The sequence below is a fragment of the Citrus clementina genome, unplaced genomic scaffold (assembly GCF_000493195.1).
Source record: "Citrus clementina cultivar Clemenules unplaced genomic scaffold, Citrus_clementina_v1.0 scaffold_5, whole genome shotgun sequence".
Classification (NCBI taxonomy): domain Eukaryota; kingdom Viridiplantae; phylum Streptophyta; class Magnoliopsida; order Sapindales; family Rutaceae; genus Citrus; species Citrus x clementina.
The window spans coordinates 4,601,532-4,616,296 of record NW_006262201.1 but is presented as its reverse complement, the minus strand read 5'-3'; the positions used below and the strand labels follow the sequence as shown (position 1 = coordinate 4,616,296).

The 14,765-nt window shown below is 31.7% G+C and overlaps 1 protein-coding gene across 2 annotated transcripts; it reads right to left on the bottom strand.

Moving 5' to 3' along the window:
* Positions 1-2,783: 2,783 nt before the first annotated feature.
* LOC18043067 (shaggy-related protein kinase kappa) lies at positions 2,784-8,975 on the bottom strand. Of its 2 annotated transcripts, none has more exons than XM_006431533.2 (13): positions 8,686-8,975; positions 7,493-7,733; positions 7,143-7,235; positions 6,973-7,032; positions 6,600-6,872; positions 5,898-5,972; positions 5,471-5,527; positions 5,242-5,382; positions 5,090-5,140; positions 4,664-4,759; positions 4,419-4,502; positions 4,233-4,335; positions 2,784-3,253 (listed from the first exon to the last, which is right to left on the bottom strand). In XM_006431533.2, the coding sequence occupies exons 2-13, from the start codon at positions 7,637-7,639 to the stop codon at positions 3,165-3,167; spliced, it is 1,269 nt and encodes a 422-aa protein (XP_006431596.1). In that variant the 5' UTR covers positions 7,640-7,733; positions 8,686-8,975; the 3' UTR covers positions 2,784-3,164. The 2 variants fall into 2 exon arrangements, with proteins under 2 accessions (XP_006431596.1, XP_006431595.1); XM_006431532.2 differs by having other exon boundaries at positions 7,493-7,729.
* Positions 8,976-14,765: the final 5,790 nt, after the last annotated feature.

Genomic DNA, 14,765 nt, shown 5'->3' with positions numbered 1-14,765 from the left:
CCTCACTATTCTTTAAAGGAAAACAAGATTCAATGATATTAGTCTGATCTATGTTGATGACATACTGATAACAGGGCCTAACAGTGATGAACTTGAAAAGTTTATCTCAAACTTCAGCAAAGTGTTTGCATTGAAAGATTTGGGAAGACTCTCATATTTTCTGGGTATAGAAGTATCTTATGTTGAGAACAATATTTACTTATCCCAAAGAAAATATGTTAGAGACCTGCTAAGCAAAGCTGATATGCTTCACTGCAAAAGGTGTGATATACCAATGGTTACAGGGACAAAACTTCAAAAGGAAGCTAAGGGATCTTTGGGTCAGCATGTTGAAGATGCAACAAGTTATAAAAGTTTAATTGGAGGGCTGCAGTATTTAGTTCTGACCAGGCCAGAGATAGCTTTTGCAGTGAACAAGCTAAGCCAATATGTTTCTGCACCTACACTACAACATATCCTAGCCTGTAAGAGAATGCTTAGATATTTGAAAGAGACAGAAGACTATGGATTAAAGTTTTCAGCTGATGGAGAAATAAAGTTAACAGGTTTCACAGATGCAGATTGGGCATGTGATATTGATGATAGGAAATCAACAGGTGCATACTGTATTTACTTGGGAAATAACTTGATTTCTTGGTCATCCAAGAAGCAATCCATAGTTACAAGGTCAAGTGCAGAGAGTGAGTACAGAGCTCTTGCTTCTGCAAGTGCAGAAATTACATGGTTACAGTCATTGTTCAAGGAACTCAAGATTGAATGTATTTCAGTGCCTACAATCTGGTGTGACAATATAAGTGCAACTGAGCTGGCCAAAAATCCTGTCTACCACTCGAGAACCAAACACATTGAATTAGACATGCACTTTATAAGAGACAAAGTGTTAGCAAGAGAGCTGGAAATCAATTACATTCCCAGTGAAGAACAGATTGCAGACATCTTGACCAAGCCTCTCACATTCACTCAATTCAATTATCTCAGGAGCAAACTTAATGTGCAGCCATGCCCCTTAAGTTTGAGGGGGGCTGTTAAGGAAGCTCATTGAGCACGTGTGTCAATGATGAGTCAGCAGTTAGTTGGGTAAAGAAGCCAGCTCAGCAAATCTGTTAATCATGTTTTACGTTCTGTTCTTCAGTTGTTAGTGATGCTTTTAATTCTGTTAAGATATGAGTTAGTATAAATAAGTTGTTATTGTATTTGTAAATAATAACTTGAAATTCAATAAAAGAAGAATAGTTTTTAAGGAAAAATATTGATCATTATTTTCTCAGCTTCCAAACAACTTTTACAGTCACAATTCAACTTTCAAACAAGGCTCAAGACGGTCGTGACTATGAACCACCGATTTCTTCTGTTCTGTAAACCTCTATAGGTGAACATATGATGAAAGGGGATATCAGTACTACCAAGTGTCTGCTTGTTATTTAAGCTTGTGAACAAATTGAATATGGTGGACTGTTTTGACCTTGTATTCCACAAATAATAATATTGTATAAAATAGCACTCATTCTATTATCTAAAATAGCAATTTATCTAAATTTAACCAAAACAATTTATCTAAATTTAACTGAAGCATCAATAGATTTCGATATAAAAAAATCGAAATAACTACCATGTTCATCTTCATTTTTTATCAACTATTAAAAGAATGAGAAAATACAAAGAAAGAGCTGACAAGCAAATTACAAAATAATAATACTAGGATAAGTTGATGTAGTTAATAATTAACCTGATGTCACAATTACACAAGCTGCCACATCAATTATTCAATTAGCATTTTTTTAAATTGATAAAACTATTTAACAATTAATTTTAAAATCCAGAAAAAAAAATTTAAAAAAAACACACAACTAGATAAAAATTTGAAAAGGGACGGCGACCCGTGTGTTTTGACCAAATGATCCTCTTGTTTTTTTATAAATGATAATACATACCACATTTTTAGGATACACATATCACTTCTAAAATACATAGAACTCAGGATACACATATCACTTCTAAAAATTCATAGAACTCATTTGAATTCAGAATTAGTCATGCGGACCCACAAAGATTGTCCAAAGAAAAAGTTTATATGACTATTTGTAAAAAATAAGAGTGTCCATAACGATTTTATAAGTTAGTAGACGTCGCCATCCTTTTCCACGTCAGAAAGGTACATTAATCATTGCTGTTTCTTTTATTATTCTATCATTGGTCCTAAATAAAAGGAAAATGCTTAACATCGGAAAGGCTGAGAGAATTTTGAGAGAAGTTGCCGTTTCGTGCGTGTTCTCTTGGCCCCATCCCCACTTTAGTTTAAGCATTTCCTCTTTTATTTTTTATATTATTTTATCTTTCATCGTGAATCATGCATGATCCGTCACTTTCATCACATTTTACAAACTTACAGAATATTGATATTCTTGCCTAATGGAAGCATAAAAATTTGCCAAATCACATTCAATCCTAACTAACCGTGCGTCGTAATATATACATGGACAAGAAGAAAGGCGGAAAAAATTCGATTTAAATATTAAAACACGTATAAATTTCATTAGCTGAGTTACTTACGGCCATTGATGGGCCCATCAACTTCTAATGGCTTGACTCTTGAAACTGAAAGAACTTCGTCGTTGGCTTGTTGCCATTGCCCAACGCTACGCATATGTTGATACAACAATTGTTTTTCTTTTTTCCTTACCAAATTACCATTAAAAATTTTCATAAAAATGTAAAAGAACTTCTAATTTTCACTTTTTTTCAACTCCTGAAAAGTTATTAAAATTCTGTAGGCTATGGGATGATACGTGAAATTCACATCAATTATGCCAATTCTGACGCAAGTGATGAATCAAGCTGGAAAAAAAAATCCCAACAGCAATATTTTACAGATTCTCATATTTTTCATCTCACTAAACTCGCCCATGAAACAGGGATACAACAAATTACAGGATAAGTTCAAAAAAAAAAAAATTGTCTTCATCCAAAGCCGTAACTCGTAATGACAAATAAACAAACTCAAAGCCTCCGTCAGGTCTCCCAAACTCTCCTAAACATTCCTTCTGCCAACACACTTTCCTCAACGGAACTAAAGAGACAATGATAAATGAAAAAACGGTGACGGATTTTTACAAGTGTCGATAAAACGATCAAAATAAACTTACGGAGGAGACTTGTAACAGATGCTAAGAGTGCAAAGCCATGAATAAGTTCTGCTTACGAGCGTGCTCTGGGATGAGTCTGTTGATGGTTTCAGGTGGGATGCCCGAAAGCTCTGACATATAGTATAGGAGCAAAAATAAGGAGGTATAAGAAACCATGAAAATAAATAAATGAAAATGCTCAAGCCGAAGTGCTGATACATATAAACCTCTTAGAAAGATTTTTGTCAGTGTCTTAGATGGCTGGTTCAAGATAAACAGTCACATTGTTCAGTATATAAACAAAAGAAACTTCATGCAGACAATAATTTCTAGGAATGCACCTTAGGTCTTCTTACAGCTACAATATTGAAGGAACTTTTGTACAATTTTTTTTTTTTAATTTTTTTGCATGGCAATTATCATCCAACTACTGAAGTTTTTTCAAGGTTATTATCATCTGACTACTAAAGTTTTTTTCAAGACATCAATTGGTTTCCATTAAAGGTTTGAGTAATGTTTGGGACCCGTCATTTAAATCCCATGTTGACTCCCAACTGATGCAGCAGGACCAAATCATGTTTGTTTTTAGTGCTTATCATGATGTGGCGGTTACGAATAAGCGCTAACATCGGTAGAAACTCAAGTTTAAGACTCAAATGTTGGGTTCCCTATCATTATTGTTAAGGATTTAAAAAACATAACAACCCACTACAATTTAGTTAGCTTCGCCAATTTATTGTTCGAGATTTGCATTTTGTTAACAATGTCCAATTTTTGTGTAACAATTAGTAGAACACTTAGAATCATCGATAATGAATTCAAACTGCTACGAGAATAAATCAAATGGACCAAGGAAAATGTGCAAAGAAGGCAAAAGCAAAAGAAGATAAATCATATGCTAAATTGTATGTAACTTTCTATCCTAGTAATTAAATCATATATTATTCCCATTTCATTTGGTGATTATGTTACAATGCTTATATCTTGAATCATTGCCGATAACTGCTGCTGCAAAATGATGTTATTTTTCTTTCTGTAACAGAATTAATGAAATACAAAGCTCAGAATCAACAAAGAGGCTATACTATCAGAAACAGAGTCAAAACTAACCTGGAGGTTTAAAATTAAACAGAGGTGGAAGGGGGCGACCATTAGGAAGGCGGGTGTTTGGGTCCCTTAATTCATCAAAGAAAGGGTGAACACAAGCTTCCAGCTGCAACAATACCATAAAAAAGGATGACTGTTACTCTGGTTCATAACAAGTGAGGGTGCAACAAATATGAAAGATGAACTTACAGCAGTGCATCGTAAGTTGGGAGAGTACTGGAAAAATCTACAGACAAGGTCCACAGCTTCTGGGGGTAAACGCTTTTGGAAGACCTGGCAGACAAATAATATCAGAAGAAATCTCCTATGTACATACTATTATTAATCAATTAAGGCTTCTAACCAAAACAATGCTCAACCTAGGCAAGGAATTATTAAAATTGATTTCAAAAGTAGTTACTTGAATGAAAATGCAGAAAATAGAAAAATCATACCTTGTGCCACGGATGAGGCTTTATCTGTGGGAACTTAAATTCTGTATAGTTTGGATTCATGCACTTTATCTCCTCTCGGGTTGGTGTTCCCAAAACCTGAAATTGAAGAATCATAAGTTAATCTTCAGGATGTTGAGATGTATCTATTGAAGATTTAATTGCAGGTAATTGGTGACTTAAAAAGATTTTTTAGGAGTGAAGGTTGAATTTTAAGTTTCCAAAGTCAGGGATTGTTTTTATTCCCTCCCTTTTTTTGTTTATGTTTCCCCAACAACAGTAACGAAAGACATCAGTTAATTAGGGCAAGCTGATGCTTTTTTATTGAAATTCATACTATTTCATGAACTGTTTTCCTGCCCCTAACGACGACTAATTAACTCCGTGGAAGAGAGAATAAGATAAAGTGGAGTTCATATATAACGTTACCTTGATAATCTCAACTAGTTGGTCAACTCCACTTTCACCAGGAAACAAAGGCTGTCACGACAGAAGAGCGATTACAACTAATGGCAGAAAATAATTAAAAAAATGCTGAAAAAATAGGTTATATGACTATGCAAAGCAGCGTGTCAAGCTACCTGTCCAAGAAGCAACTCAGCCATCACACAACCCGTAGACCATATATCTATAGCAGTAGTATACTCAGTGGCACCAAATATAAGTTCTGGAGCACGGTAGTATCTTGAACAGATGTACGAAACATTGGGTTCTCCTTTTACCTGATGATAAAGTGGAAAAGGAATCAAGCCGAAGAAAAGCAATGAAACAAGATCCATCAAGAAGAATTAGCATAGCATATAGACTTACCAGTACTTTTGCACTCCCAAAATCACAAAGTTTCAGCTGATGTGTATGCGGATTAACCTGGACATGAATGTTTAAAAACTAAATTTGACCGCAAGTAAAATATGATAACTACTTAGAAATTTATTGCAATGACAATGACAAAGTACATTATAACCACTGCTCATTTCTTCACATTAGGAAAATAGATAAAATCAATCATAAAAAAGAACTCAAAACTGTTATAAAAATGTGCAAAACACTACAGCAAACTGATCCACATGGGGAACATAAAAACATCACAATCCACCTAGTTAATTCCAGTTGTTTTAGTTGAATACCTAACCACTCATAATAACAACTACCATACGCCTAAATGCAATTCAATTATAAGCAGAGGGTGAGAGGTCTCATGTAACAGAGTTTCTCAAGCCTTTTAAGAAAATCTTACCAGTAAGTTCTGAGGCTTGATGTCACGGTGACAAATACCAATGCAATTATGTATATAAGCAAGTGCCCTACAGATCTGCACCAAAGGAGGAAAAAGAAAAATGAAATTAATTAATTATAAGTTTGAGAAATGGCGAGAAATCAATAAGTACTCAACACGATGAAAAATGAAATGGTTCAGTGGGAATAATCACAAAATCATACATGGTTTTGATTACAATCTTTGGACATATAAGGGACAATCATCATCCTGTTTCAACTACTCAATTAAATGATTTCCTTTTTTAGAAAAGAAAATCATACAGATCGAATCTTTTTTACGCCCTCATGCAACTCCAAGTACTCCCATCAGCCACCAAAAGCAAAATGAATAAGCAATAACTCTAGCTGGAGTTCTACCACTTGAACATCAGTAACAAGTTTACCCCAAAGTAATCTAGGCCAAGGGGGCCATTTACAATCTGGTTATTTAAAGAAAATTGTAAATGAAAAAGAAAAAATAGATTTTAGATTAATAATGATATTTAGTGCTAAATAGTGTACTCATTAAGGATTCATATGTGATGCCACATAGATCCAATTGTCATATGCAATTACCCAGTGAACAGCAACCATCAGAATCAAGTACTAAGTAAAAGTTAATTTTTTTTTCAAAAGTCATTCTAATTCTTTCAAACATATAATCAAACAAATTACTACCAACCTGATAGGTATAGAGTTTAACATATATTAAGGGCATCCGCTGGTGGATTCTGCTGTAGTTCCTTGCAATTCGATTAACGGTTTCAGGAACATATTCAAGCACAAGATTCAAGTAAAGCTCTTCCTTGTCTGTTGTTGAAAAGAAACAATGCTTAAGGGCAACAATATTTGGATGGTCCAACATCTGCATAATCTGTAACTCCCTATTCTTATAGCGCTTGTCTTGGAGAACCTTCTTGATAGCAACAATCTCTCCAGTTTCTCTACATTTTGCCTGCATAAAGCAGATAAATTAATTCAATAACGAAGTTTTAAGGGAATAAATGATAACATAAAAAGTTGAAAATAGGACATAATAAAACAGTACTACTTACTTGAAAGACAACACCAAAAGAACCAGTTCCAACCACATGCTCAGCTATATAACTAACTTTCTGCCAATCCAAAGAAACATCCATGGCAAAACATGCACGTTACGTAAATTACCAATTGTGATCACATAAGCATATAAAATTTGTATTCTACAAGTAGATCCTCTTTCTACCTGTTTAGAATTGCCATTTCGACCACCAATCGTTGTTCGTATGACGTGTCCAGTTTCAGCACCCACACCATCAATGATATCTGGTTCACTATCCTGCATCAGATAGCGTTGTACAAGACGTCATAAACGACCGGAAATGTACTAAAGAATTTTAAAGACTGTTCAAGCTGGAAGAAATTGATTTCAACTGGGCAAAATGCCCTCAAGACATCACACTACTTCCAGCACTAGACAATTCTATTTCCAATTACAGCATAGAATTGGAGAGGCAAGCTAATCATATTTGTGACAGAAGAAAAAGGAAACCACAAGAAATATAAACATCCTTGAAAAAAAGATAAACAGCTTACTCTGTCTTCATCATTGTCCACCTGGTCCCGCAATCTCATTTCAAGCATTTCTCTCCCCAACCAGTCAACCGAACTTGATGAACTCTTGAAGCCGTTAACAGACCTGGAACTGCCCACTCCCCCATTCCCTAGGCTGGCAGATGCCATTTATACAAACTCGAGAGTATTCCAGATACTAGTATTCGCTACCCTCCAGATGCTCTGAGGTCGTGCCTTCTGTACCACCCAAACACCTATCTTCCTAATATGAATAACAAAATTCATACATCAGAAACATATTTTGTGTTTCCAACACTCATGGGACATTTAGAACTTCTATGCTTCCGTCTAACTTTGAAAGCACAGCAACTAAAATGTTAGCTAATCACCCACTTTTATTGGTTAGATAGTATGTACCACCATTGGTACACTTTAATACTTGAGAACTGGTAGTTCCTTTTGGATTAAAACGCAATCCCAAACATACCATCAAAGGTTGAACCAAAGTTCTGATGCATACATAAGTGCAAATTCATATATGTTTGTTTCAAGATTGAGAACTAGAACTAAAAATTGACGTAAAATCCCAAAAATAGTAATTTTCCATAAATGAAGTGGCAGTGCTCACATATTGCAATAAATTTTAACCGGAAAAACATAAATTCCAGTAGATTGCATTAAATATTTCAATCATACTACAGGTTCAAACTCTTTGTTGCCACACAAAAATATTTAAAGGTGAAATAAAAAAATTAGTTCAAAGAAAAGATGTACAGGATAATTTATATGTGCAGTATCATTATTCCAAATATTTACACAATAACCAAAATTAAAAAAAATATTAATTACTTGTTAGCCAACTCCAAACTATTTTATTTAGATTCCATTTCCTAAAATTAGCGATTTACAATTACCAAAAATTAGATTAATAAATAAAAAATTCCTAAAAGCTTCCTTTTCTTTTTCTTTTCCTAGCATAATAAAGCTGTAAAAAAATTTTAAAAAATAATCAAAAGGAATAATTAGAATAAACAATTATGATCAGATCTAGAACTAAACCACTCCAACTTTTTCACCCGTATAAATATGAAAAAAAATGACCAGAAAAAAAAAATAAATAAATAAACAAATTCTAAGCTATGAAATCACTTCAAAACCAAAAATTTATTATCGGAAATTCAGATATTGAAACGGATCGTTTTTAGAAGCCTCACCTGGAAGCGCTTCAACGAGAAGTGGAAGCAAATTCCACGCATTCTGCAGCTTTCAGCTTCACAAAATTTGAACGCTTATGAGATGAAAATCGAAGCAATTAAAACAAAACAGGTAGAAGTAGAAAACTGTTTGCTGATCTGATTTTTTGCTTTTAATTTTTGCTGTTTTATTTTTTTAATTTTGATTTTGTTCTTTTTTAGTTCTGTTTCGTTGATTGAAGAGAGAGAGAAAGAGAGAAGAGTGTGTGTGCGAAGGGAGTGAGTGAGAGAAGTGTATTGAATAAGTGTGTACTGACAATTACCTGACAAGGTTTGTTCACCTCTTACTCTGACTTTTTTATCTTTTTATCTAATAACATTTGACTCCCTTGGGGTTTATATAATTACTAACAAAGGCATAATTTGAAAAGGCTAATACATTTATTGACAAAAGTTTAAAAACGGCCATTCATGATCCGGTTATCATAAATTCATAATAAACATGATATTATAATAGGCGAAATTCACTAAAGGAAGGAGTCTATTTGTATTTACATTTTTTGACGTAGTGAGAGTTTAGCTGTCTATTTCTATCATTAAGGTTTAGTTATTCATCCAAGGGACAAATCTTGAGGTGTATTTATTTCGGATCAAAGGTCAATGATTTTTTTTTTATAAAAAAAAAAATGATTGTGAGTACAAAAGAGATGAAATATATATATATCAATATTTGCAATTTCTTCTCGTGTGAATTGTTTTGATTTGATTTAGTCCAAAACAATATGAGAACTTCTTTGTAAAAGGTGGTTTTTTGGTGAAGATGGATGTCAGTTTGTCCGGAAAATGGTTTTATGAGGATGGCGACCACTGAGACAAACCTGAACCACAAGGAACAGTCGATAGAGGCAACAATAGCAATGGCCGGCAGCTTCACTCTAATAGTCAAGTTAGAGGGGGATTAACGAAGATGATGGGTTTTCAAAGCAATCCTAAAATAGGAGATTTTAAGTGTTTTGTGAGTGAGTGAACTTATCCTTTAATGAGATCAACCTGACTTTTTTAAGTGGAGTTCTCTAAGGGCATCTTTATGTCTTTTTAGACATATGGCGAGTCATTATTGGTGATTCTCTTTCTCAGGTAGGGTCTTAAGAGTAATTTGACTTCTTTTGTAGAAGCATTTAAGCTTGCTTGGGTTGGACATTTGCCTATCTATTTAGGGACAAATTGTAATGACAGCGTGCCCTTAACTATAATTGGCCCATTTTGAATGAATCAGTTAAGAGAATGGTGGAGGCGGCTTGTTTGTGATCTCCCTTTCTCAGTCCTGACTTTAGCGGCTCACAAAGAGATGCTTTGGAGACAGCTCAGGTAGGGACATGCCTGAGTGGCGCCTCGTGTGATTGTCAATGTGGTCCCATGTGGACACGTGGCAAATTAGATATTTTGTAGGAGATAATTTCATGTCGCTATTTGGTTGAGAGTAATTCATTGAAATTTTCTCATTTCATCCTCCCTTCTCAACTTTCCCTTCATCCTTTATCATAATCTTGAATCATGTTCTCCATGTGTAATGCCATTAGTACCTTGTAACCAATATTTTGCCAGCAACATGAATGAAATTTGAAATGGTTTATCACCTACCTATTTGGTGGTTCTCAAGAAATTGATTGTTATATTATTAGAAACTTTAAAACAAATATACCCCTAGAATAAACTTCTCACGGGGTGTATAATAGTTAATTTATCAATGTTACTGACGAGTTCCATTTTATTTTTAATAATGAGTTACAAAAGGGATCATCATAAAATAAAATTACCAAGTTATATCCTTATTTGTAATTTGATAAAATGGATGAGACTAGTAAAATACCAAAACGATTTTCCAAAATTTTTGAATGAAAAATATGGTACATGAGGGGATTAGTATAATTTTAGCTTTGATGTAATTTGTAATTATCAATTCTTTGATTTAAAAATTAATTGTTTAGCCAAGACTGAATTGAATCTAGTAACTATTTTACAACTTAAACCAAAAACAAACTAAGAGAAAAAGTTAAAAAAAAAAAAAACAGAAGAAGAAGAAGACCATTATATATAAACTCAAGTATATTAATGGGTTAGTTCAACAAAATTCACGTCTTTAATAATGCTTATTCAAGTCAAGTCTAAAAACTAAATATATACTGGTTAAAAAATAATAAAGCTGAAAATAATACATAGTTGCATATAAAATAAATTCGCAGATTTTATGATTACATTGTTCTAAATTTTAATGTATACATATGCATCCGAATACTGTCGAATTTTGAGAGTTGTTTTACTAATATCTTTAAAAAAAAAAAGTTGTTAGGAGCATGTTGACATATTATGCAATTATTATATTAAATCTTAGCTCTAAATGCACCAAACAATGATGTTTCTAAATGATAACCGCTAAATAAAATTTTATTTGTCGTTTGTACGTCGCGTTTTCATTTAGTAATATTTTAACACACACACACACAACCTTTTAGGAAAACCAATCCAATTGCCTCCATAATTTATTTAAGAGATAAAAAGAAAGAAAAAGTATGTAATATTATTTACAAAAACTAACTTGTTACAAATAAAAATAAAAAATAAAGTAAAGGAATCGTAGAAAACCATCAATATCTAACAAAACATAACCAATTTTCTTCTTTAATTCCACTCAAAACGAAAATAAATCATTCACTTAAAAATAATTAATCATCCATACAATGAACTCATGAATCATGACAATTTTTAAGTGGGTGTTACAAATTACAAAGAACCAAACAATTCGCTTAAAATATAGGGATATAATGATAAACAAGTTGCTTAGAATTATGTAACATTAATTAACTTTAGGACCAATGCCATACAACCTATTTAAATATCATAAAAATCAATAATAGGGGGCCATTTTTTAAAAAACAATTATGGCGTGAGAAATTATCCATTTATTCGATAGGTGCATGAAGTTGACTCCTTATTCTTGTGCATTTAACGGCTATTTTGATGAAGCAAAATGACAAAAACTTAAAATCAATCATGTTTACGTGTACACCAATAATTGATGGGATAAAAATATCCTCCTTCTTTAGAAGTGCATGTCAATTTTTTTTTTTCAAAAATCAACAATACGAAAAAAAGGAATATATATAAGAGTATGAGATCTTGTCTTTAATAGATTTAGCATGAAACTCGTGTTGATTGAGAATATTTTTTTAAAAAAAAAGGATAGATAAATTCTCATTTTTCAAAAGGTTTTTTTTTTTTTTTGTGGTTGAGAATAAGTGGTCTTTTCTTCTTTTGTAGATTTTGTTTTGCTTCAAAGCTAATTTGGAAATATTTTCATTCTGATGACTGGTAATAAAAGAAAAATGACAAAAATGTAATCCCTTGTACAATTGCCAAAATCATTTTTTTTTAATGTTGAAAGACAATAATATTTTTAAAATTTAAAAATTACTATTGTACTCCTTAGCATTATTCATTCACAAAACTAGAGACCATTTGAGAAGCCAAATTAATCACTTATAATTTATATTAAAAAATATTTTGTTATTTGTTTTTATTAAATATGAAATCTTCAATAGTTGAAATTAAACTGCTATTTTTACTTTATTTTATAACTACTCAAAGTGATGACTGATGAATAGTAACCAAATTATTTTCATAAAATTGACATGATGGATACTAAAAATATTGATGGTTTTCTAAGCAAATTGGATAAAAAGAAATGATAAGAAAGGCCATCATCATACTAAAAAAAAAAAATTGAATAGAACAATCATATTTAGAAAGAAAAATTTAATAGATACACCCGACTCGGTTTACCTAGTTAATTAAAAAATAATTAATTGATACAATAATCCCAATGGAATATACTACATGCCATGGGTTAGACTATTTATATTTTAAAGGCTACTTTGGACATTCTAAATCTAATTTGAAAAAATTATTATATGAATAACCTTGTACCAAATTATTGTTAAAGAATTGTCTAAGTTACATTTGTTGTAACTTACTACTAGACTTTTTAGTATAAAAATGAGTAACAAAACAGTTGGATCAAGTGGACTAGATGGTAAATTTTACTTGGTTATATGTTACATTAAATATAACTTAAAGGGACCTTATTTTGAGACCCACCTATTAAATAAAAAGAGCGAATAGACATACAAAGAAACAATTTTATCCTCATCCTCCTGACCAACGTGATTTTCTACAAACTATTGAAACTCAAAATTAAGTTTTATTAGTTAAGCAACCCATCAATAAATCTATTTTGGTGGGTATTTTTATTCTTGAAAAATGATTCGACATTAGTAAAGTTGATGAGGAATTTGTGAGTTTGAAGGTGTTTGTGATGAGATTACTTACACGAGCAATACATAAAAAAATCAGCGCAGTGGAATGACTCTTAAGACTTATTAAAGATTTAATCGTTTGCTTGAGATTGCAATTCATTAATTACTCAAGTTATTTGCCTATAATTTTTTTTGAACCATTGCAGAAGTAAAATAAGTTAAGAGAGAAAAAAAGAAAGAGATAATGATTCATTTTATGGATATACAAAATTGAAAATAGAAATTATGTTCAGAATTATGAATGGTACCAAGATTAAAATTTCAATTTATAAATTTTAAATGTGATCGTAAAGAGTAGACGAGTGTTTAAAGAAATAATAAGAGAGCATATAATAATATAACCCCGCCGTATCGTCTCAATGGGCAGTGTCGTGACGATCACACCACAAAAGTTACATTCTAAAGAAAATCAAAAATAAAATAAAAAACGATGAGTACCGATGCTTAACGCGTGTAAGTCATTCTCTGTTCCAAGATCATGCGAGATGGGCCGCGCGTGACATATCATCAAAAGGCGACATCTACTTCTTCGAGGGATCTCTTAATTTCTCTTTTTATTGACTTCTTTGTCACTTTGCTTTAAAGAAAATAAAATAAATTAACGGAAAAGGGATAATAACATGTAGATCTCTAACATTTAACATTTTATCAAATAACAGTATAGTTTATCCATTTGTGTCAAATAGTCAAATAGATTCATAATTTTCATTGAAAAAAATCAAAATATATATTATTTAATATGTATTCTTTTACCTTTTCTATTCAATTACTAATATTTAGTTAGATAGGTTGGTTTTCAATTTCTAGGTTAGATTATTCATACGGCAATTATTCATCGACCACTTGTTTTTTCGGACTTTTTAAAAACTACACATATATTTTTTTTTTGGCTAATTTCTACCTAAAGTTACAAAATGTACATTTTTCCACTGCCACCTAAACTCTGTGAGAGAACTTAACAGAATATTAACAAAATAATTATTTTACCCCCTTAATGTAAAATTACTATTTCACCCTAATTAAATGAAAAAAATTAAATTACTTCAATTTTTCTTTGCAATTTAGACATTAGATGATAAGTTCAACAAAATACTCTAGAATATTTTTTCTTTTTTCTCCTCTTTCTACCGCGTTTAAATGACGTTAATTTTTTTCTATATAGGTAAAATGATAAATTTACCCCTATGACATCAGCAAGGTTATAACAAAATGTAAACAGAAGTGAAAAAGTGCAAGAAAATGTAATTTCTAGTAGAAATCAACCAAAAAAAAAAAGATATGTGTATTTTTGAAGAAACCAAAAAGAACAGATGGTCGGTAGATAATTTCCTTTAGTCATATTATACCATGGTGCGAATGTTGAATTACATTTTTTAGCTAAGTTTTGATCCATAATTTTGACGGGTAAAAGCTTGTTTAGTCCCTATATTATGAGGTTAGTGTCCATTTAGTCCCTGTATTTTTAAAAACACCTCAAAATGTCCCTGCTACTAAATATTGACACTTATGCCATTATTTTTAACTTGTTTTTACAATATTACATTTTTACAATAATGTTTCTTTTTTGGATATTAATAAAAAATTAAATTATCAAATTAAACTCAAAAATAAAATAAAAACAAAAAAGGTATATATTAATTTTTGTGGAAGCTCACGTATGTCTAAAAAATTAATATCATAAAAATTATATTATCAATTTTTTAGAAAAATTAATATTTTAACTCAAGA

Excerpts from the sequence above, each read along its gene's own strand:
- LOC18043067 (XM_006431533.2), bottom strand. The coding sequence starts at position 7,639 with ATGGCATCTGCCAGCCTAGGGAATGGGGGAGTGGGCAGTTCCAGGTCT. Across the intron at positions 5,383-5,470 it reads TTGGGAGTGCAAAAGTACTG|GTAAAAGGAGAACCCAATGT; the intron begins GTAAGTCTATAT and ends CTTTATCATCAG. Across the intron at positions 4,336-4,418 it reads CCAACTTACGATGCACTGCT|CTGGAAGCTTGTGTTCACCC; the intron begins GTAAGTTCATCT and ends GTATTGTTGCAG.